Source organism: Poecilia reticulata, linkage group LG22, assembly GCF_000633615.1.
Source record: "Poecilia reticulata strain Guanapo linkage group LG22, Guppy_female_1.0+MT, whole genome shotgun sequence".
Lineage (NCBI taxonomy): Eukaryota > Metazoa > Chordata > Actinopteri > Cyprinodontiformes > Poeciliidae > Poecilia > Poecilia reticulata.
The window spans coordinates 12,008,733-12,031,736 of record NC_024352.1 but is presented as its reverse complement, the minus strand read 5'-3'; the positions used below and the strand labels follow the sequence as shown (position 1 = coordinate 12,031,736).

Sequence of the window (23,004 nt, the reverse complement as noted above, 5' to 3'; positions counted from 1 at the left end):
TTTAAGAAAGACATATTTGGGCCTGTTAGGTTTTAGTAAATGATCCAAACTCAGTCAATCTGATTAGTCCTAAACAGAAGACCTGTGAACAGCAATTTTAAAGTCATGTCACAACTGGATTATGTCTAAATTTTAGGCCATTCAAATGAGCTTCAATCTAAGCCATGCTGTTATAGATTTGGTTGTATGTTTACTATCTTCCTCCTGGAAGATGAATCTCTGTCCCAGCCTCAAGTTTGTTGCATGATCTAGCTGCAGGTTTTCTTCCAGAATTGCCCCATGTTGAGCTCCGTCCATCCTTCCATCAGCTCCGACTAGCTCTGTTAGCTCTGCTGAAGAAAAACAGTCCAACATCGTGATACTGCAACCACCATGACTCATTTTGGAGATTGTCTGTACAGGGAAAATATTCTATAAGCTGTAGATTTTTGTACATGGGACAATAAGCTCAGTTTGGTTTAATTTGACCAGAGTGCCCATAGTGTTCTAGAAAATGCCTGAAGCCTATACTGACATTAAGCCAAACAGAGAAACTATTTATCAAGTAGCTGAATTTTAAAAGTAATTTTTTTGCCCAGGATTTCATCTATGGTTTTCTCAGCAAAAGTGGGTTAACATACTGTGCAGAATTGTAGTTTTCAAATCTTACTGACATTTTTATTTTTGCTTCTTTTGCATAAAATGTGTCTTCACTTTACATTTTTTACTTCTTTGTTTCAGTCAACACACATTTCCCAGTAGAATGTTTAAAGTTTCCGGTTGAAGCGTCACAAAATGTGCAAAACGTTTAAGTGTAAGATCATTTTTCCAAGGTACTGTGAATCAGTCGAGTTTTGGGACCAGGTTAGAGAAAGAACAGCGCCCTCTTGAGTCACCTCATGAGACGGTCGCAGGATTTCGTGCCACACCGGGGCGTGCTGGCCCTTTAAGACGGATATGGACAACAGCTCCTCGGCTCAGCGTCGATGATGTCGCGCGTTACATCTCATCAGTAATTTCACACTTCACAGCTGCTGGACAGATCATTTACCTCCATCGTGATTTCAAGAGGTCAATTAGTACAAAGTGTGCGTTGACGGTTTCGATCACAGAAGGAGGAGAAATGCGACACCGAGCCCAGCCGGCAGGCTCTGTGGTGCGTAATTGATTCGGTAAGTCTTATTTGTGTCAGTCTGTGGATCATAAACCTGTTTACGCGTCTTCTGCCACACCGAACTTACCAGAATTACAACTATCTTTGCTGTTCACACATTGTTTCTCATTTATTATTTTTATAGTCCAGATGTACCGCATAGAAATGAGGATTTCAGCGCACAAAGTTGCCTTTGTTTATTACTAGTGGCCATCTTTGGACCGCACTTGGAGGCGACCTGACATCATCCACTGCGATTAGATGCAGGGCGCGTAGTAAGGTCACAATTCCAGTAATGTAGGCCTGTTTACCATTAAAAAAGCACGCTGTCTCGAACATTAATTAAATTAATCTCAGGCTTTAAGAAATAAATATTAGAAGTTACAACTATAATTTGAAGCCGGCCAAAGGCATAAACGAGCAAAGCAGCTGTGTAGGGTTCCCCCACCAGCAGGGGGCCCCCCAAGAGCCTAAGTCAGGGGTGTCAAACTCCAGTCCTCGAGGGCCGGTGTCCTGCAACTTTTAGAAGTGCCTCTGCTGCACCACACCTGAATAGAATAATTAGGTCATTAGCAAGGCTCTGGAGAACTGAGGAGGTAATTAAGCCATTTGATTCAGGTGTTTTGTACCTGTGGCACATCTAAAAACTGCAGGACAACGGCCCTTCAGGACTGGAGTTTGACACCCCTGGCCTAAGTCTAACATGAGCATTACTTTTTCTTAAAGAGCCCTATGTTTAATAACTTTTAGTCTCTTGTCAGCCAATTTTAATATCCCATCTCTAAAAGCCATAGCAAAATTCATATAAAACATAACAAATATGTTTATAATACTGGTTTTCTTGGAGTTCTGACATGGTGATTCAGATCCTTTTCCTGTGGAGAAAACATAAAACAAATAAGACGTTGTAGTCTTGAATCACATCTCAGCACAGAGAAAACGTGTTGTGGTTTATTAATGGGAATAGTGGGAGTTCCTAATTTTTGACTGGAAAAAAGTACTAATGTTTGTTGGTAGTGGATCTGCTGATCTACAATCAGAGCCAGTCAGGGAAAAATTGGTAAATTTCTGCTTTGGACACTTTTAATCAATATGAATTTGGAGCTGTGGCGAGCTTTGGTAACCTCACAATCCATGTAGCGCAACACAAAAACTTAGCTTGTCTCTGTTCAGATGGACTTTAACCTGTTTATCTAAAAAACACAAAGTGCTCTTAAGCATCGTCCAGATCCTATTAAAGCTCATCTCTGTAGATCATGTTACAGGCTCTTTAAAGTATCCAGTTCTGCAACCAGATGGTTGCATTAAAAAAAAAAGAAATTACAACTGCTGCAGTTTAGCTTTTAAAGATTTTCTCTCATTTTTTGCTATTTATTATAAAAGCATAAACATTCTTGGAGGATTATTTTCTTTGTAAGTAAATAAATAACAAAAAAATTGCATCAACAGAGCCTTTTACCTAAATGCGATTTGAGATTTGCTGGGATGCTTTACTCTTGGCTAATTAAATCATCCCCTAATGTGCAGAGGTAGATTCTTCTTCTGCAGTAGTGATTTTGGCACAGTCCAAGTCCTTCCTATAGGGAAGGGTGGAGGAGGACTGCTGCTCTTCAGCTTCCTACTTTTGTTGTTTCAGGACATCCTGCACACCAGCTGGGCTGTGTGTGTGTGTGTGTGTGTGTTGCCTGCACTGGAAGCAACAAACATAAATGAGCTGTCATGGAAGACAAGCGTAAGAAACGCAGCCCAAAGGTGTCCCTCCCTCAGCCTCCTCCGCCACCCATCAACCCCCGCAAGCTCTCCGTCCTTCCTGCCAGCAAAAGTGCCACCTTCTCCCTCGGCCTGCCGCAGCCCCCCTCCCCCAAGAACAGGAGCAAGTTTAAGAGATCCATAGGAGCGCCGGGACAGCCAAAAGAGGCGTTCACCCCTGTGGTAGCCCCGCCAAAGACAACACGGTTTGCACCTTATTACTTAACCAGTTACACCCAACTTTGGAATCTGAGAAAATGACATGTTTTTTTTTTTTTTTTGTCCATTAGACCACACAGGGAGAAACCCAAGGCTCCACAGCCGGCAGGGCCCAGTAAAGTGGTCCAGTCTCCCCCCCTGCAGCACTCCTTCCTTACAGATGTCTCGGATGTGAGAGAGATGGAAGGAGGCCTCCTGAACCTCCTCAATGACTTCCACTCAGGCAAATTACAGGCGTTCGGTAAGATAACCTCCATGTGGGAGCCCATTAGGGGAATATTCTGTTACAGGCTTAAAAATAACAGCTTTGTCACCTGAATCAGGCTGTAATCAAGAAGAAGCTGTGCAGGCTACTTGAATAATCTGCCGTCATGGAAATACTTCTGACTTTGCTACAAATAAGAGGTCAAGCCGAGTCTCTGTCCGACTTCTAGGAAAGGTTTGCTCCTTTGAGCAGCTGGAACATGTGCGGGAGATGCAGGAGAAGCTGGCGCGGCTGCACTTCAGCCTCGACAGCCACGTGGAGGAGCTTTCCGAGGATCAGAGGAAGGGTGCTTCCGATCTCAACCTGGAGCACCTGCTGTGCAACGTAAGCATGAGTCAGATCAGCAGAGAGTTCAGTTTCAAACCGAGACGTGTGTTTTAGAAAGCCGATTGAGCAAAGCTTGAATCGGAAACGCAAGGAGAACCGAGTTAGTCCAGTCAGTTCTGATATTTTTCGCCCTTACGAATCAAACTCGGGGAAAGATAATCCACGACTTTTACTTTTGCTTAAATCTGAACCCAGTCTCACACCAGCCCTGTGTAGTCTATTTTAGTAGAACTCTAGTCTATTTATCTAGAAAGTTCGCTTCGTTTGGGGAGATGTGAATGTGCAATCGATCTCTGATCCAAACTAATAAAAAGCAATCGCAGCTCAGACTAAAAACCTGGGTCTCTGTTCAATTAATGTGAACTCGGGTGTGGTTCAAATGCTTATGAGGATGCAAACAAATCAGAGAACAGGAAGTGGACTGTAACGCAGGGCATTCTGGTTAAATACACCCGAAGCAAACATTAGCAGGAGAAATGGATTGTAGTGTTTACCAAACACAAAAGAGAAATCCTACAAGTGCTTAAATCTGACGCTACTCCGTCTTTGCTTGTATTTTGTGAAGAGGGAAGTTGCGCTCATGTAGTATTTATTCATTTATTTATTTATTTATTTATTTATTTATTTATTTTTGGATGTTTTTGTTGTTTCCTTCAGTATTTCTTGATGCAGTAAGACGGTAAAGAGGTTTTTCAATTGGTTTGCATCGTTTGACTCGGTGCAGTCTGAAATCAAACGGCACCAGCTGAAAATGTAACAAAAGTTGTAACTTTGATCTCCAATCAAACCGAGTCCACTGGATTATCAGCTCAGCTATAAACCAAATAAAAACTTGGAAGTAAACTGCAAAACGCAAGTAGTTTTGTTACGATTTTATTTGAACAACAGAAAGTAAAGCATAATTGTGAAGCGCATTGAAAAAGGTTTCTTGGAAAACATCAGTGAGCAAATGGCATCCTGGAGGCCACAGAACAGCAGAGTGATCAGGAGAAGTGTAAGGCAGGGTTTCTGTTTAGATTTGACCAAAACTGAGCTTTTTTTTTTTTTACTTGCATGCAAAACGGTTGTCTCCATGCAAATAACAACAAAAACACCCCAAAGGTGTTCCTCCCTCAGCCCCATCCATCACCTGTAAACGCCTGAAAGCTCTCCGTCCAGCCTGCCAGAAAAAGTGCCACCTTTTCCCTCTTTCTCCCGTATACAATTTTTATTTGCTGTTTAATTTACCTTCAACTTCATAATAAGGTATATTCTGTGCTGATTTACCACAAAATACCCACAAAAAACTTAAGTCTTTTAGTCTTTACAACCATAAATCATCAGCTGATTTATTGCTGTGTGAAAAGTTGCTTCAGTTGTATAAATGCATAAAATAAGTAGCATCTGAAATGGCTGCTTAGTGGCCAACATAGAACATAAATGTGTGGAGTAATTTGCATATTTTAATGGCGGTCACAGGGAGGTCTTGACGGAAGCCCTGACCCTTTCAGAAGCTTCAGGCGGCGTAAGCACTCGAAGCAAAGCGCATTCTTCCAAAAGCAGCTGGGAACCTGATCATCTCTAATGTTCAGATAGAATAATCAGACGGCTATGTCTCAACACTTTTTGGAATGGGGAAGAGATAAGCTGCCAGCTAAGACTGACACGTTTGTCTTCCTCATCGCCAATGCCAGAGATGTAAAACCATTTTGTTTTTTCTTTCTTTTTTATCTGATTCTAAAAAAATCCAAATGGTTTTACAACCTCCCTGTGAGCAGTCGGTTTCTAATGTTGGCTTGTTGCTGGGCTCTTCAGGCTGTTTTGACATGTAATCCCACAATGCAATTGAGTTGCTTTTTTCAAAATGCTGTTTTTTTTTTTTCCCTGTTCAAACGTTACTTTAACTGTAAAGAATTGAAATTAGGAATGTATTTCAGTTGGTAAGAATTGTAATAAAAAAAATAATAATGATAATAAAATTACTAAATTTGGATATTAAGTTCAAAAATACTTTATCCCAAAGGGAAGTTAAATGTTGTCATAACTTATCCAAGTATCAAGAGTTGTTGTGGATGGTGATGCAGTGGGTAGGAATTATCAGATATGAAACGACTTTTGGGGCCTCCGACTTTGAAAAATATAATAATCCATTAGCAAAAGCTTCAACAGTAATCAGTCCTTTGGTTCTATTCAGAATTTCACTGGAGATGTATAAAATTGGTTTTCATTTTGGATATTGTCTTCCGTCAATATCCAACTCGGTATCAAGTCTTCTCTTGATGCTGTGTGGTGATGTTGCAGGAAAAAGACTCGACATGCTACAGACTTTGAACAGCTAAGTTTTACTACAATACTGCAGCCAAAGTCAGCGTGACCAAAGGGCGAAGAAATCTTGGCCCAATGGTAGCGAAATCCTCCCGATCTTTGGGCAGCGTCTCTCTTTATAAGGCTCTTCCCAACACATACTCCCCAAAGTAAACAAATCACCACATGTATTTATTTTATCTCCATGCCTTCTTTTGGGTCCTGGTGCCGGATTTTTTTTCACGCTTAATGTCTTTTGACCCTTGACCTGACTGCATTCCCAAATTCTCCAGAAAATTCTCCTGTGTTGTCAGACACTACAATATCCAAAATGTACCATCTTGGAGATATTGTAAATTTAATTTAATTTTGTCTGCTGAATAGTTTTCTTTTTAAGCTAGACACAAGACATTTTAGATGGAGAAGAAGGCTGCTGTGGGCATCTGGAGCAGAAAGCTTATTACAAACTGAGGGCAGGTCAAGTGGCTTTTCCACTTTGTAGAAGAAATTTACTTCTACGAAGCTTATTATATGACAAATTGCCTTGCCTTAGAGGAGTATTTTTGGCTGGAGCTGATGGGCTGTTGAGTGGATTTGTGTAGATAAAGGAAGATGATCATATGCTTTTGTAAACGCTGATCAGGTAACAGGAGTTCAGTGGAAACATTGCCTTACAAAGCGCAGGCTGTTATGTAATCTGATCAGATTTAGAAAGGACAGCCCTGAACTACAATATAATGTTTAATTTTTAGCGGTTTAGATTTTTCAGTACTCATCTATTTACTGCTTTGTTTCCACAGCTGGAGGAGCTCAGCACCTCAATGTATCCTTTTCCTTACTGAAAGCTTGTATTTTAATGGCATCACCAGCACCACCCCCTACATTGGAAAGTGTATTTTAATTATGTTTCCACTTCAAAGTGACTCTTTTTGAATCCTTAATGGATCTTTGCTCAGACAAAAGCTCCACTTGGCTGAGAATCAGGACCTTCCCAAGACATCTGGTCCCTGACGGAGCGAGGTGCCCAGAACGTTGACGACGCGCTGATCTTTTCTGAACATCACAAAAAGATAAAAATATCGAAAAGAGCAAGTTACCATGGCATTAAACCAGTTGCCTTAGAAACGGGAGCAGGAAGGTCCAAAGGAGAGGGAGGAGGCCATTTTTGCACTCAGTCAGTGGAGCTGAGAGGACATTCCAATGACTGGATGCAGCAGAGCATTAAATTGGAGCGCAACCAAAAAAAAAAAAAATCAAACGCCTCACTCATAGCACAGAAACATGACCGCAAACTAGTCTGAACTGGAATGTTGGAAAAAAATAAATAAATAAAAAATGCATTTAGGTTTTGAACACTTTCTTGGCAAAAGTGGGTTTGACTGAAAGAAAAAGAAAAAAAATCTAAATTTTCTGTGACAAAAGAAGCACATTCCATGAGCTGTGAATTTACACCGGCACTCGTATGCCATTCAGTGCATGTTGCTTCGTTTCAGACGGCAAGTGCATCTGTACCAGTGTTTAACTGGAAAACATATTTGACCCTTTAAACAGCAGCATGGTGTTTGCAGCAGAGGTTTTAAGGTAGCTTTGCTGTCGGTATCGATGTCTCCCACAGTTTTATATCTATGCTGGAAAACTGATGAGATTTAAGCTAAACTTTGGAGATCTACTGCACATAATGTTTGGTTTTTTATATATATATATTGCTAATGTAATGTTTCAAAATGTAAAATTTGACATTACTTTTCATTATTTATGAGTCAAACTTCAGTTCTTGCTACAAAAACTATAAAAATCTTTGTTTCATACAAGAAAACCTCTGTGGAAAGTATGTACTCTCTGTATAGTGCTATTTCATACAGTGCTATTTCAAAGTGGCAGCTACTTTAATTGTGCAAAATGTATTGAACACTGCAGGTGCATGTCAGTTAATTATAACATAATTGTTACAGTTGAATTGAAAAGGTGAAGCTCTTTTTTTTTTAGATCTATTACATTGTGATAATTTGAGGATTTCAAACAATTAAAACAAGATTTTGAATCGATAAATGTTGGCCCAGTGAAAAGTATGCTAATGTAGTCTATGCACTCGGAGCTCTTATGAGTTACTTCACCTGTGGCTCTAGTGTGTTTTCTTCATCTGAACTATAAATTGGGTGAGTTTGTTGGCCAATCAAGCACAGTGATACCAAACTTATTAAACAAGGTATCGGCACTGTTAACCGTGTTGGTAAGTGCCAACTTCTGAAAAACGAAACCATGTCTCGAAAGCTTGTAGAGTTGTTTATGTTGCTTGTGCAGTTTTCTACCAGTTTTTTTCCCTTCCGCTTAGCTTTCCGTTAGGTTTCATTCAGCAACTTTAGCAATGATACATATTTTTTGTGGACAAAGAGGCATCCTTATTGTTCTTGTGAAGGATGACGATAACTATGGTGGAAAGATGTCAAGTGAGTGTTCTTCCCTATGATTGTGTATCCCTTAGCTTATACTTGAAATATTTCTTTATGTGTACGAGTTTGCTTTTAATTGAGTCATTTTTTTCCCCTTACAGTATAACCAGGCATCTCTTTATATTTTCTTTAATTGAAAGCTTGGACATGTTTTAATTTATTGCAACCCCTCTCTTACAAACTTATTTCAGGGCTGTGGGTCTCCAGTTGTCTTTTCCAACATAACTTTTAAGTTTCTCAGATTCTTCAATTAAGATGTTTGTCATTTTGCATTTAGGGATCATAATTAAAATGTACGTGAAAATATATTCTGTAAAAACAAACAAAAAAACAACTATGGAACTCTCCAACATCATCCAGAATAAAGATGATTTAACTTTAAAAATTGTGTGTTTCCTGGTTATATTTAAATTCATCATACCTGACTAACTGGAATTCAAAATGGTACTTATTACCTTTTTGAACTGAAACCAGAATGTGTTTTGACCTTTTTCTAAATATTATGTAGTCCCTGAAAGAAAAAGTAAAGTTTAGTATTAGGGAAATAAACCGTTTATTTGTAATTTATTTTCTTTAGTTCACAAATCAGTTAAATATAAATCACCATTTCAGTTAAAAGGCTACTTGAAGACTGGCACGATACAGAGACGGAAACAGAGCCGACTTCTTGCTGTTTCTCAGGCAATCACAGGTGTAAAAACAACTTTTTCCAACCTTAGGTTTCTGTGTACACCCATCCCCCCCACAGAGATTATACAAGGTTGATTCTGTTTAAAAGTCTTGGTCATGCAAACAAAGAAAACAGAGTACAAACTCAACACATCATTAATGATTTTCAGACCATTATACATTAGATAAATTATAACCATCAATTTACACCATACTTAAACATTAAGCTAATACTGTGCAAATACACAACTGAGCTGTACAAAAGTATTTCATACCATTTTTTTAATCTCCTGTCACAAATCTTCAAATCATCTGCATGACATTTCAAAAAAAATATCACATCACCTTTGATAAAACATCAAAAATATACACCTTTGGGCTCCCTGTCTTTGTGCATTTCGGTTTTACATTCTGTAATGGTGTCTCCGATTTGTCAACAGTGCGTAATGGAGGAAACGTTGATGATCAGCTACTTTTCAAAGTGCAGAGAGAGCAGGTTGAGAAGGAATAAGACCTGATATCAGTATGTTAACATTCCTGTACCGACGTAAATATCACTAATAAAACAATTGGAACAACCTAAGATGTTACTTTTTCTCATATTGATATAAAAGTGCAGGCACTGTAAGAAACGTAGAACATTTCTTTTGTTTCAAGTAAGATCAGTCTTGATGTTCTTTTTCAACATTTGGATCTTGCTTTTCCTTTATTTTAAGGTCCTCAGAAGCTCGTTTAAACCTTTCTGGACATTAGTAGGCTGGGAGGCAGCGCACTCGTTCAGGCTCGACCCCATTTGGGTGTGAAGGGCTTGGCACAGCTTGGCCGTTGCGGTCCGAACGCTGCCACTCCTGCCGTGGATGCTGCCGCTGTGGGTGGAGGTACCCAGAAGGTGCCACAGTAAGGGCAAGACTTTCTGCTCCACCACCTGAGGCTTGCGAGGATAGAGCTCCTTAACAAGACCTGAAATCAGAAAATATGTTGACAATGAGTGAGACGTTGCATCAATTGGCCTGTTTATAATACTGGTGCAACTCTAAAACAGGGTTTTTTTTTAAATTCAGATATGTTAAGTTCACAACCATTGGATAGACTGGTGACTCAACAGCCGTCCAGCAGACTGTGACCGACACCCTCCACATGAAGGCTGAGCCACTAAATGTCACTGCTAAATGATAATTCAAAGAGTGGAAAGTTCAGTGGAAGGACAAATGGTAGAACAGCTATAACCTTGAGAGGAAAGTCAAGCAAAGCCCATTCACATTAGAGGAAAAAAAGCCTTCATCGTCAAAAGTAATAAAAATATATACATAAAATATATCATTCTGCCTGATTGTAATTTGTTGAGAGGTACATATAATATGCATCATGTCAAACATTACCTGCAACCTTTTCGATGAGATCCACCTTAGCTTTGCCACTTAAAAACTGGGCCTTGGTGCAGAAAGGTTGAAGAAGAAGAGTATTATCTGTGCAAGTAAAAGAAAAAGCACTATAGCAGAGCGCCACTTAATCAGAAAGTACGCTGCAAATGTTTAAAAGAATTACCAAAATTCAAAATAAGTGCATTCAGAGCTCCGATAGCAGCAGAATAGATGGCGTTATTCTTGGAGTTGAGGTGATTGTCCACAATTGCTGGCACCAGGATGTTAACCACTTGGGACAAGCTGTCCTTCAGCAAATGGGTTATTTTCTGCAGAGACTCCAGGGCGTAAAGGTTAACCTTGCTGTTGGACTCCTGCAGTCTGGCTTTAAAGGCATCAAACACCTAAAATACAACAAAAGCAAAAGGCAACAGTGAAACAGACTTACTAAACATTCACAATGGCTTTCATTTCAACAATCATTTTTACGGAGTGAAGAAATTATTTATTGCACTAACCGGAAATATACTATTGACGACCATGTTGGGGTTGTGTTCACAGTCAGCCACTAGCTGATCAATGCCTTTGATCCGCTCTCTGAAGTCCTTTGAACCCAGCAGACCTGAGATCTGCTTTATGTATTCGTTTTTGTCGGCGATACTCTGTGTCTGAAGTTTACAGCCGTAATGGCTGTTCGACTCCCTGCAGTTAGAAAATACAAAGCTTAATTAAACACTGTTGGCAGTAAAATTTGTTCCGATGCATCTTCTGATGTTTGATATCCAGTTCCTAGCAAAACTATTCACACCACTTGGATTACTCATGCAGCAACACAGACAAATGAAAGCGATAAGTCATAAGTTAGCACAGTTGTCAATAGTCACAAAGAAGACAAAGCAAACCACTGTGCTCTGTACAGATGAGACCAAAATGCAACTTTTGCTAAGCCTTGCATTCTCACCTGTTGGTCTGGTTGAGTTGCTCTCCATTGAGAGATGAAGCCCTGACTGTCCCGCTGCCTGGGAGCGAGCGTCTTCCTCTGGCTGACTGAGATTCTTGGGGCATCTCACCGAGACCCTAAAGCCACAGCAATCATAAGGTTAGGTGACATCTACCAAAGATTAGAAAGTCAGTAAGTAAATAAAATGCATACCTTTGTCCTGAGAGTCAAGACAGTGTCTCTGACAGTTTGCAGGTCTTTGGTGGGAATATATTTTTCCAGGTTCTTGTCAAAGTCAGGGTGAGATGACAGAAATAGCAGCATTCGACGACCAAAGTACCTGTGGCCAAAAAAACACAATGATTATACCATTTAAGATCTTGGGTGTGACAAACGCCAAAGTTACACTTGCGCACGTTAATTTAAAATGTGACACGATGAAACATTACAACTTTGTACATACCTGGCCTCCTGGGAGGAGTCTTGTGCAAGTTTGGTGATGGTGGGTAAAATTCTTTCTGTAAGATCTTTACCTCCAGACAGGAGGCGGGCAGCTCCAACCTTCTCTAACAGATTGGCCAGATGCTGAGCAGTGCACTTTCTCACCACTGGGTTAAGGTGGCTGTCAGAAAGAGAGAAAAACGAATTCAGCAATCAAAGGTGTATAGATTTTATGTGAAATGAATTTTTACCCTGTTTTCATTCGAACCTGATTCCTCCAGAAAGCAAAGCACCAATGCCGCGGGTTGGAGTGCAGTGCTGCACCATGCAGTCCAGCGCTCCGTCGACATCCTGCCTGATGAAAGTGTTACTCTCCCCGGCCTTCTGCAGCAGCGCTTTAACTGTCCCCTCAAGCTCTTGGTCCATTAGTCTCTGCAGGTGTGTGTACAGGTCGCCAAGGGTACACACTGCCACCCTGGAAACCCCTGAGCGCAGGTTCTTCACCTGATTGGTGAAAACAGGAAGTAGTTTATTATAATCTCTGTCACTACATGTTCAAGATTTGTTAAATTGTCAGAGCAGTTTGTTTTTTTATCACCAATAGATGGCAGAAAAGCAGCAGCTAATAGTAATTTGTCGGGGATTGCTGCATAAGTATTACATTCGTAGTATGTAGCACTTTGAAAACAATGAAACAACCATCAAGCAATACTGTCACAACATCACCAAACTGTGAATAAAGATGAGGAAAAGAAACAGGAAACCTGAATTTATTTGACTTTTTCTATGAGCATTGGACATTTCGATTATGATAGTTAAATTTTAGAGACGCAAAATGTCGGCTTTGTCAATATCGGAATTAGCATATTAATGTAGCACCTTGCAAAAGTAACCACACCCAAGCTTCCATGAAATACAACAAAGATAGTAGTTTTAATTTGACAAAGTATGAAAAGGCGCAAGAGGTTTGAATACTTTTCCCAAGCATTGTAATCTGCTGTGTGACTGGTTCAGGTAAAACATGCCTCAGTGGTTCTCAAATCCAAATCTCAGCTTTCAAATATTAATTTGTCAAACGGTTGAGCGTTGCTACCTCTTGGATGAGACACAGACAAACTTCATGAAGTCTGCCTTGAAGTGTGTCTGCATGGTTGTAAGCAAGAGAGCGCAGGAACATCAGACCCTCAATCTTCTTCTCCCTGAAAAATATTAAGGAATTGCAGTCTGACTTTTTGTACATTCTTCGTGATTTATCAAAGTAATAATACCTCAGATTAATAAATGCTGACAATGAAAGTTTTCTCTCACCAGTCCTCTGAATTCAGGAGGTTGAAACTCTGAGTCAGCACCAGGTCGGGCTTTGAAAAGGGACAGAGCTCCGAAGGAGCAGACAGATTTTTCTTGTTTCTTAAAGTGGCGTGGCACAACTCATCTAAAACGATGCAAAGAAAAAACAGACAGATTTTAACGCATTTTATAATTCCATAATCCTGGAAAAAAAGGAGTCATTTTGGGCAGCTAAACATCTAATTATCAACTTTATTTATGAAAGTACTACTTTATTTATAAAGAAAGCTTCCAGGTGATGTTAAATAGGAATTGGCATCACAACAGGTGAAAGTAAAGTAAAACAACTTCGATCTCCAATAATAAGCGGTGTTTGTTTGCTTTTTTGATTCACTGACCTGAACTGTGGGACAGCGACGGTCGGGTTCTGCTCAAGCTAGGTGCCCTTCTAAGGCGGGACACATTTTTTGAGTTGGGAGGTAATGTAGGGGGGCTGGGAAGGTGGGGTGTGGTTGAGGTTTTTACTGGACTTTGAGGTTCTGGTGGACTGGCTGGACTGGTGGCACTGATGGAAGATTCATCAGAGAGAAGATCTGACTTGGTGGATATCAGAGTGTTGCCGTTGAAACGCCAATCTACAGAAGATTAATAAAAAGAAAAAATATCAGAATCACAGAACACAGAAGGAAAAAAATATTATAAACTACTATAATTATTCAAACCCCTTGGACTTTTTTATATTTTGCCACATTTCAACAAACCTTGATGTATTTTATTGGGATTTTTGTAGATCAAAACCTATTTAACAATTAAAATGGTCCAATGAAAATCCAGAATTAAACCCAAATAAAAATCTGTAGCGGAGACTTGAGAAGACTTCGTTCTCCATCATATCTTGATGATAAAAATGTCAATATTTCCCGTCTAGATGTCGCCAGCTAATGGAGAAATATCCCAAACTAGGCTGAGGATAGTAACTAACAGCAGCGAAAGATGGCTGAACAGAAATGCCCACCATACTTTTCAGATCCTTATTTGTTAATAATTGTGAAAACGCTGGGGATTTGAAGTAGTATTATGTGAACATTCCTAATGGGTATGAATACTTTAGAAGGCACTGTATCTTACCATTGATGATTAATTCTTCATTTCCTTCTGTGGGTGAATCAGACAACATTTGTCGGACGCGATGGCGAATCTTGTCTCTTGTTTCGTCCCCTCTACCTGACAGTTCCTCAAATTGCTCCAGATTCTGCGCTCTTGTCTTGTCCCGGCCCCTCCTGACAATTCTCATAATTTCCTGCACATTTTGTGGGTAGAAAGCACCCGTGTCATAAATCACCTGGGAATGATTGATGCACTACGAATCAACGCCGAACAAGAGTGTGACTAACTTTGGGCTCTTCGGGATGTGAGCTGTCATCGCCATCTAGTTGACGGCTGTAGATGCCTGCTAAAGGATCAGTGGGAGGTTTGGCAGCCAAATCCCCCTGCTCAAGTAACAGTGCGGCTCCTGGACGGTTGGAGGATACTGTAGTGCCACACATGCCTTAAAAGCATGAGGGAAAGCCATTAGCATTGCTCAACAAAACACTGAGATAACACATTTACAGCTGGAAGGGTTGAGATATTTTCAAAATAAATTAAATGATATCATTTTTGCTTGATGTAAAGGAAGCATAATGTGTTTATGTTATATGTTTTTGCATAAAAATTACTTTTTCTCAAAAAAAAGAGAGAAAAAGATATGACCAAAACTGAAACTAAGACTGTTGTCTTCCAAAAATGGCTGTAGATATGAAAATCCTGAATCAAACAGTAAGAGGACAAAATCTTGTTTTAAAGCCTGAATGGTATAAAGTATCTGCAAGTTGTTAGAATTAGCTGAACCTTGAAGATTTTCCATGCATTTCAATGGGGAAAGTTTTTACAAGAGGTTCTACATTTTAAAAAGAATTAGTTTTTCAAAATCTCTTTCTCACAGTTTATTCAACGTCACATGCTGTTTTTATTTTAATTATGTAAAGCACTTTGAAATGCCTTGCTGCTGAAATGTGCTATACAAATAAAATTTGATTGATTGATTGATTGATAAAGTTATTATTAGCAGAAGCTAAGCACACCCTACAACTCAATGTTTTAGTGGTTGAATGGCTGAAATGGCACAGATTATTCAAAGTAGTAATGTGACTAATAATGAGAAAAACATGTTACACAATTCAACCAATAAAATGTAATTGTATTGTTACACTAAATTAAATACTGACCTTTCCCTATCACTCCTTCAAGTACAGAAATGTCTGCACCAGGTGAATTCCTACAGCTGTTGGTGCTCTGGGACCCTATAAATTACAAGAAATAGTTTCACATTAAAAGAATATTTAAAGCTTAGGTGGAGGCGCAGTTGAAACCAGAAGTTTACATACACTGAATAAAAAGACACACTCAATAAAATATTTCTCTTGGTGCCATCTATTTTAGGAAGTGTCCCAGTTCCTCCACAGCATGATGCTGCGACCCCCCATATGTTACAGTGAGGACGGTACAAGCGTCCCGGTTTTTCCTCCAATTGTTAGGATGGTCATTATGGCCAAACAGTTCCAACTTAGTTTCATCAGACCACAGGATATGTCGCCATCTTCAAGCATCGGTAAATTGTTTCTAAAGATGAACCAGACTTGTGGGTCTCCACAAGACTCTTCTCTGATTACTTGGCTGATTTCTTTTTGACTTTATCACTGAGTCAAAAAACAAAGCGGTGACTCCAATTAACTGAAATGTATCAGTAACCCTATCAGAAATCTCCAAAGTCATGACACCATCAGCTGGGCTTTCCCTCATTCTGTACATAAACTATCTTTCATTACTGTGTCATTTAGTAGATACTCTGTATTCTAAATAATCTAGAAAAAGAGAAGATATTTGGTCTGCAAGTGTCTTTTTCTTCACTTTATGTAAACTTAAGAGTTTCGACTGTATATCCAGGAAAAAAATAAAAGCAATTTTATCACTGCTAGCTGACCTTTGACAATCTTCAAAGCTCTGATGGGTTTGCGGACCACTGCTCTGACCAGCGGAGGAGACAGTGCCACTTTCTCTTCCTCTGTTTTCATCGTTCCGTTGCAATAATTAACTTTTTGTCCAACGACACCCACCTCAGATGATAGGTCATTTCTCCGGCACATTCCTTGCAAAGACGTGAACCAAAGTCAGAAAAAAAGACAGACGCAAATAAGACTAAACATAAAACATTAATTGTTTTCCATACCTTGAAGGCTGCTGAAATCCATGGACACGGACGACCGTAGTTTTGCAGAAGGCACTCTTACAATCTGTTGTTTCATTACAGAAGGGGCAGAGCTTCTGGGACTGTTGATAAATATGACAAGTGAGCGCTTATGCAGGGAAACTGCATTGTGACATTTTCTTTTACTAAATTAGTAAGTACCAAGAACCTTCTCAACATTCCAGCATATGCATGTGTAAAAGCATCAGCTTTCCAAAAACTTGGTTAATCACAGTTAAAACAATATTTACTAAGTGTGGCAATTAGTTTTTTGCACAGGTCAGGGTTTGTTCTTTGGTTCAATAAATGAGATCAGCATTGGACAAGTTATGTTTGTGTTATTTTAACTGTATGTGATGATCCAAAACCTTTAAATTTGACAAAAAAACTGAAAAAGAAGAAATATTTATGGAAACAAATACTTTTTACAGATGTCTAACAAACTTTATTTAAAAAAAAACTGGAGATCCCTGACCTTGTTTTAATGTTGCTGAAGTTGGAGTTGGCAGCTGAACTCAGACTTGAGAGTCCGCTCTCGCTGGCTGAGCTGGTAAGCACCGGAGACGTTTGTAATGGTGAATCCAGCCTCAGGTCGACCTGCACGGCTGAGTCGGGGCTGTCAGGATCTGGACTGCTGAGGCTCACTTTGGCCCTCTTCTTGGCAGCGCTGTTTCGCAAGGAGCGCAGAGAGTTCAGCATCTGTAAGTGGCAAACAAAATTAGCAAACCAACAAAACTGCTCAACACAAGGGTTTACATTAATACACATTTTCTGACCTCCTGCATGTCCAGAGGCTCTTCATCCTGAGGAACTTGCCAGGGGCTGATGCTGTCAAAGTCCAGGTTAAGTTTACTGTCTGGCTGCTGGTTGGCTGGAGTGTTTGATCTCTGGTCGTCATGAGAATGGGCTTGCACCGGTGAGATGGTGAAGGTTGCCCTGGTGTTGCTCAGAGCTCGCCTGAACGATGAGGTGGAAGAGGAACTCACGAGGGAGGTTCGAAGAGGCCTAGGAGACTGCACACTGAAGAGTTCTCCTACGACAGCAAGGGCAAAAAGCAAGTTAGCCTAAAAAGAGACAAAAGCTACAACAGTTTCCATTTCACACACTAAAGTTATTTTACTAAATTACCCTTTGCTGTCTCTTCTTTCTCTCTCCGAGGGCTTGTTCCATGCTGCTGAGGGCTGGTCTCTCGTTTGTTGGGCCAGGTGTTGGACATGGAGAGGGAAGAGTCTGCATGATGGCGGGACAGTGTTGGAGTTAGCATGCCCCCTGTGCATGTAGCCAGAGGGTAGGAAGGCAGAAGAAAGGAGCCGGGTGCGGAAGCATTGGAGGGAAGAGAGAAAGTTCGCTCGACACTGGGATTCCTCGAGAGCACACGTCCTTTGGGTGCCACTATGAGATATTACATTAAAAAAACCAAACCAATTAATACTTGTGAACTGCTTGACAATCAGCATGGTGTGGATTGTTGTCAGCAACTCAATCATGTAAATTTATGCAATCATGTATTTTCACTTAACTATTGCTGGGAGACACCCTAGAAAATAACTGCTTACCAACATCTGGGTCAGAGATGTTTGTGTTTTTAAAGATATCTGTGTCCAAGTTGAGGCTCCCACTTCTTCTGAGACCTGCAGGGGTTTCCCTCCTTCTGGGAGACAGGGGCTTCTGTGGCTCAGCAGAACCTGTCGCAGGTATATTTAACTTATTTTCAGTAAATAACCTCTAACATTTAATAAATCAATTGGTATAAAAAGTGATCAGCGGAAACAGGCTGTAATATAAAGTCTGAATCCCATTTTTTCCATCCCCGTCCCTTGACACTTAAGGCAGTGGTAAAATATCTCACAAAAACGAGAGCCTTCTTTTACAAGTTTATAGATAAGTGTGTTTCATTGTTGAAAATAAGCAAACATTTGTCACCCAATATACCCATAAATGTCAAGTTAACTTTCCCCTTAATTAGGATTGCTAGACTGCTTTTTAGTCTCATTGAGGACTAACAAAAATATGAACCAAGTGTAACTTTGGAACTAATATCTACTTCTAATATTCTTCAAAAATATTTGGATTTTTGGAATTGCATAGGCAATGTATTAACATTTAAACATTTAAAATATGGTATTAACTTGCATAAAATCAGCCAAATCTGAAGTATACTGATCATTTTGTGCAAGTATATGTAAATGAAAAATTTTACACACTTATTACCTTTACTTCTCACTAACATAATAGTTCAAAATACTTGCAAAACTAGATATTAGATTGTTTTTGTATAGACAGTCTATTTAAAGAAGTATAAGTAGTGCAAACTATGCAAACACAACTTTTTTGGCTCGTTGGAAGAACTGAAACTATGTTAAACAGTACACAGCCATGCATCAAATGACTTAAAGTAAATTATTTCTAAATGAAAAATGCATTTTTATGCTTATTAACAATAATGAAAAGTGATAACATTGAAATATTGAAACACATCAAACTAAACATAACAACGTATTTATTGTGCCATTAAAATATATAAACTTTTCTGATTGTATTTCATACTGTGATGCTGGTTTTCATTTAGATAAATTTAAGGCTTTCTGATTTTTTTGAAAACTACTGTCATATTTACAACTGAGTAATAAATAGCTTTTTAATTTACTTAATTGCCAAAGAAGGGTAAATATAAGTATTTTTAAACTTCTTAAATTCAGGTCTGTCCTACAGTACTGGGTATTTGCAATGACATCACAAAAAGTGTCCACTGGCCATCTAGTGACTTTTTAGGATCTAATATTATGATCACTTAATTTACAATATTTCATGACATTTTCAGACCAAGCAGAAACTCTGTTCAAAGCACAGCTGCTTCCCCTTCATTTATAAGTGTGCCCCTGAAAATCTATAAGAGTCACACAGCCATGCAAAATAGTAAAATGAGAATTTAGCCCAGAGTCTCTTTTTGCATAGACAAGTATAACTAGTTCAAACTATAGCAAATACAACTTTTTGCAGACTTGCCCAGACATCTCACTGGGCATGTCTGGAGCCCAGTGAGAATCTTATCTACCAAGCAGCTTGGTACTCATCCTAAAGCTTTCGATGGCATATGGATCGGTGACTCCTTCCCAGTAAAACCTTCTCTATGAGCAAAGCTGCAGCTGACCATGATGACCAGTCTTGGTGCACTCATAGGAAATGAAAAGGAGAAGAAAAAGTATTGGCACTTACTGAAACTTGGTATGTAGATCTCTGCCTTCTTGGGAAGCGAGCTGGAGTCCCCCTTTGAAAACTATGGATATGCAGAAATGTCATTATTTTAACAGCAGCAACAATACCAGATCGAGTTCAAGTAATTAGCTTAAAGGTTCCTCAAACATAACAACGGCCTTGGTGTAAATATATTCTCTAGACCGAATATATGTGTAGTTCAGGTAAGAGATGATATAATCTGTACAATTATTTTTTCTTGTCACTGAAAAGCATTGTTCATGTACATAAGGTATGAAAAATAACCACAAATAACATACTCTCTAACATTTTTATGAATTTGTACTTAACTCCACTATGTCTAAGTTATTCCCACTAAATACGATCTGAAAAACACTCACAGCAGAGCACTTGGCTGTGTGACTGGAATCAACTGCACAAAATTAAACAAGCCATGTTTTACAAGCGTGACCCTGTGATATTACCAATTATGTTTCACGGTTCTGTCGATAAGTATGCCGTGTGTTACAGGTGTTGCTTGGAAACCTGCGCCAGTGTAAACACAAGCTTTTTCCAAATGAGTCTAAGCTGGAACATTGCTGTCAAAACTAAATATGGCATACCACAGCAAGCACACATTTTTAGATGAGCTACAGTGGTAAATCAAGTTCTTTTGTTAGCTCCTGCAATATTATTACCTGCTTTAATAAAAAATAAACAAAATGAGGAAGAATGAGGGGGCTTACTCTAAAAACAGTTTCTGCTCACCTTTAGAGAAACAGCGTCATGGTGCAACAAAATGAGTCATTTATTTCCACCTAATGTAGTTTCAGGGACTTTGCAAAGCTACAACTGTTTATTTCTATTTATCCCAAATATTTGAAGATACATTTCTATTGTTTTCGACAAATAAATAGCTTTAGGGAAATGGAGGCAATATTATGACTCATACCCAAAGAGGATCAACAAAATAAGATTCAGCCCTCCCTCACTGCTGCTGCGCTCCATCCATACTGCACCATGACAAATAGCTGCTATATTTAGGAAAATTGTACCCTCAAACTGTCTCTGAGGAAAGTGCAACCACTAACCCTTTATTGTTGCTTGTTTGGATTATTTGGATGTGAAAGTCAGGAAAAGAATCTGAAAACAATATTTTCACAAAGCTAAATGCAGGGAGTCACATTTCAGCAAATCGACATTATATTTTTTCCAAAACAAAAGGCACACAAGAGAGAAAAAAAAACACAGGTTTCCTAACATCTCAGCTTAAACATCACATTTTATTTATTAACATACAAACTAGGAGTGAAAAGGTGTCCAGTTTCAAAATCACAGCAATTTTCTATCATACTATCGCTATAGTTTAAAGTACTTTTAATGAAAAGAAAAAATAAAATTGCCATAGAGGAAAAAGAACAAACAGACTATCGGAGCAGATAGCCCTACTAACTAAAGAGCTACTATGCAAAAATAAAATAAAACTAATGAAATTACTACCAAATATAATTTGTTTATTCTTTTGCTTATTTATATCTGTGTCAAAGTTACAAGTAAATGTTATAGATGATTTCATTACAACTGCAAAAATTGTTTTGCTTTATTGTTTTGCCAAAAACAGCAGTTAGCTGGGCTGACATAGCTGAACATATAAAACACTGTGAAAAGTACGGCAGCGCTCACCTGTTCAAGGCTCTTCCCGTTAGGTGTGGTGCTTTGCTGCAGCTCGTTATCGGTCGACGTCTCCCAGGGCAGCTTGTTCTTCCCTTTGCCTGCGCTCACAATCCTCCTCTGAAACATTGGATCGTCAGTGAGGGAGCCTAAGCTGCCATAGCCGGACAGTAGATCACTGTCGTGCTCTGTCCTGTAGCTCCTGGCGCTGCTCGTCCGTCCCCCGTTTATCACCCAGTCCAGATCGGCACCAGAAACTTGCTGTCCAGTGGACCACTGTCCGGGTTTGGGCACCACCAGGCCATACTCCACAATCCCCTCTGAGGTCAGCTTTGGAAGGATGCGCCTCGCTCGTCTTGCATGCACAGCGGCCATCAGACCTTCAGCGTCCTCATTAAGCTCAACCATGTCCAAAGCTTTCATTAATGGCTGCTTCTTTCCTGTGTCAAGGTAATGGTCAAAAACAGCGAATAACTCCAAAGCAGCATGGCGGACCTTCTTTTTGTTGTCCGCAAGATAAGGTGCCACCTCGTAGCATAACTTGGGGATATTGAACTCTTTCCTAGGATGAGTGAGCATAGCTGCCATGACGATGTTCAGGACGTCTTCCCGGACCCTGGAGTTCTTGTGTTTCAAGTTGCCGATTATAAGGTCCAATACTTGTTGCGGTGGAGTAGTTTTCATCAGCTGCTGAAACACATTATGGTATTCATTTCTGGTGACAGCACGGGTGTCACCAAGGGCCTTCAGGGCAACAAAAACTATATGTTTCAAAAATCTGTCAACGCCAGTCTCCAGCTTCTGTATCAGCAGGTTTAAAACCTGTAAGGTGCCATGTAGCACCTTAAAATTACTGTCATCTAGAAGTCGGGGAAGAAAATTTATGAACTCCTCAACATTCCCAGGTGGGACTGATTTAATGTCCACTTCTGAGAGGATACATTTAAGCTTTTCCACCCCGTTTGTGCGATTCTGGTAATTCTTTGAGTCCAGAAGCTGGTCATGTATCTCCTGGGAGATTAATCCAGGTATCATTATTGGCGGATTTATGGATTGTCAAATTTGAGAATCCAAAAAGGAAAACAGATTCCAGCGAGGACAATAATGTTCCTCCCCTTTACTCTGTGGTTTCATCTTGAGCAGCTGATGATGGAGAACTGAGGTCCTGTTGGTCGGTCTATAAATGCAACACACAGGATTAAGAAAATTAAGAAAAGAAATGAACCACAAAAGTTGAAAAGAAGCAAACCAACACAGTGGAAAACACCACAACAAAATCCTGACACTTATCTTGATGATTCAAACAGGCAAGAACATTATCAAAAGGTAGAGAAGGGCAATATTTTAAATTTCAATCATCATCGCAGTTGCATTGAATTGCTTGGATGCATTCATTGGTTGGATATTATATTTCAGGTACCGTGTTTTCAAACTCTGCATGCCAATAATATCTGGCTAGTTTGAGGGACTCTAACTGCCCTTGATGTCCACATCAGATGTGCAATATGTTATTTCTTTCTGTTTTATTATTTTTTCTTTAATAGTACTTTCAATTTGAAAGTACTTGAAATAGTACTTTCAAATAGTACAATTTGAAAGTACTATTAAGCAAACAAAAAAATTATTTGATTGTAAAAAAAAAAAAAAAAAAAAAAAGTTTAATATGCACTTATTATTTTAGATCTCCAGTGTGTGGTGGCTTGATTCATCTTGAAAATGTATTTCGAGT

General features: G+C 39.4%; 2 protein-coding genes across 4 annotated transcripts in view; one reads left to right on the top strand and one right to left on the bottom strand.

Moving 5' to 3' along the window:
• Positions 1-898: 898 nt before the first annotated feature.
• ccdc28b (coiled-coil domain containing 28B) lies at positions 899-7,375 on the top strand. The gene is made up of 6 exons (XM_008399482.2): positions 899-1,151; positions 2,769-3,087; positions 3,172-3,341; positions 3,535-3,689; positions 6,776-6,798; positions 6,932-7,375. Exons 2-6 carry the CDS (start codon positions 2,852-2,854, stop codon positions 6,984-6,986), a joined length of 639 nt encoding a protein of 212 aa, XP_008397704.1. The 5' UTR covers positions 899-1,151; positions 2,769-2,851; the 3' UTR covers positions 6,987-7,375.
• A 574-nt stretch (positions 7,376-7,949) lies between these two features.
• The window catches only part of togaram1 (TOG array regulator of axonemal microtubules 1), a 17,912-nt gene continuing 2,857 nt past the window's right edge, over positions 7,950-23,004 (bottom strand). For 2 of the 3 annotated variants that reach the window (XM_008399480.2, XM_017302541.1), the window contains exons 2-23: positions 21,288-22,452; positions 19,626-19,686; positions 17,966-18,094; positions 17,538-17,801; positions 17,186-17,442; positions 16,885-17,108; positions 16,392-16,492; positions 16,146-16,310; positions 15,391-15,465; positions 14,518-14,672; positions 14,252-14,423; positions 13,522-13,758; positions 13,145-13,268; positions 12,930-13,035; positions 12,105-12,340; positions 11,859-12,017; positions 11,609-11,735; positions 11,417-11,532; positions 10,974-11,157; positions 10,640-10,859; positions 10,474-10,560; positions 7,950-10,054 (exon numbers count right to left, since the gene is read on the bottom strand). In XM_008399480.2, the coding sequence (XP_008397702.1) occupies positions 9,801-10,054; positions 10,474-10,560; positions 10,640-10,859; positions 10,974-11,157; positions 11,417-11,532; positions 11,609-11,735; positions 11,859-12,017; positions 12,105-12,340; positions 12,930-13,035; positions 13,145-13,268; positions 13,522-13,758; positions 14,252-14,423; positions 14,518-14,672; positions 15,391-15,465; positions 16,146-16,310; positions 16,392-16,492; positions 16,885-17,108; positions 17,186-17,442; positions 17,538-17,801; positions 17,966-18,094; positions 19,626-19,686; positions 21,288-22,310 (4,476 nt within the window). In that variant the 5' untranslated portion in view covers positions 22,311-22,452 and the 3' untranslated portion in view covers positions 7,950-9,800. The other variant, XM_017302542.1, reaches the window with a different exon arrangement.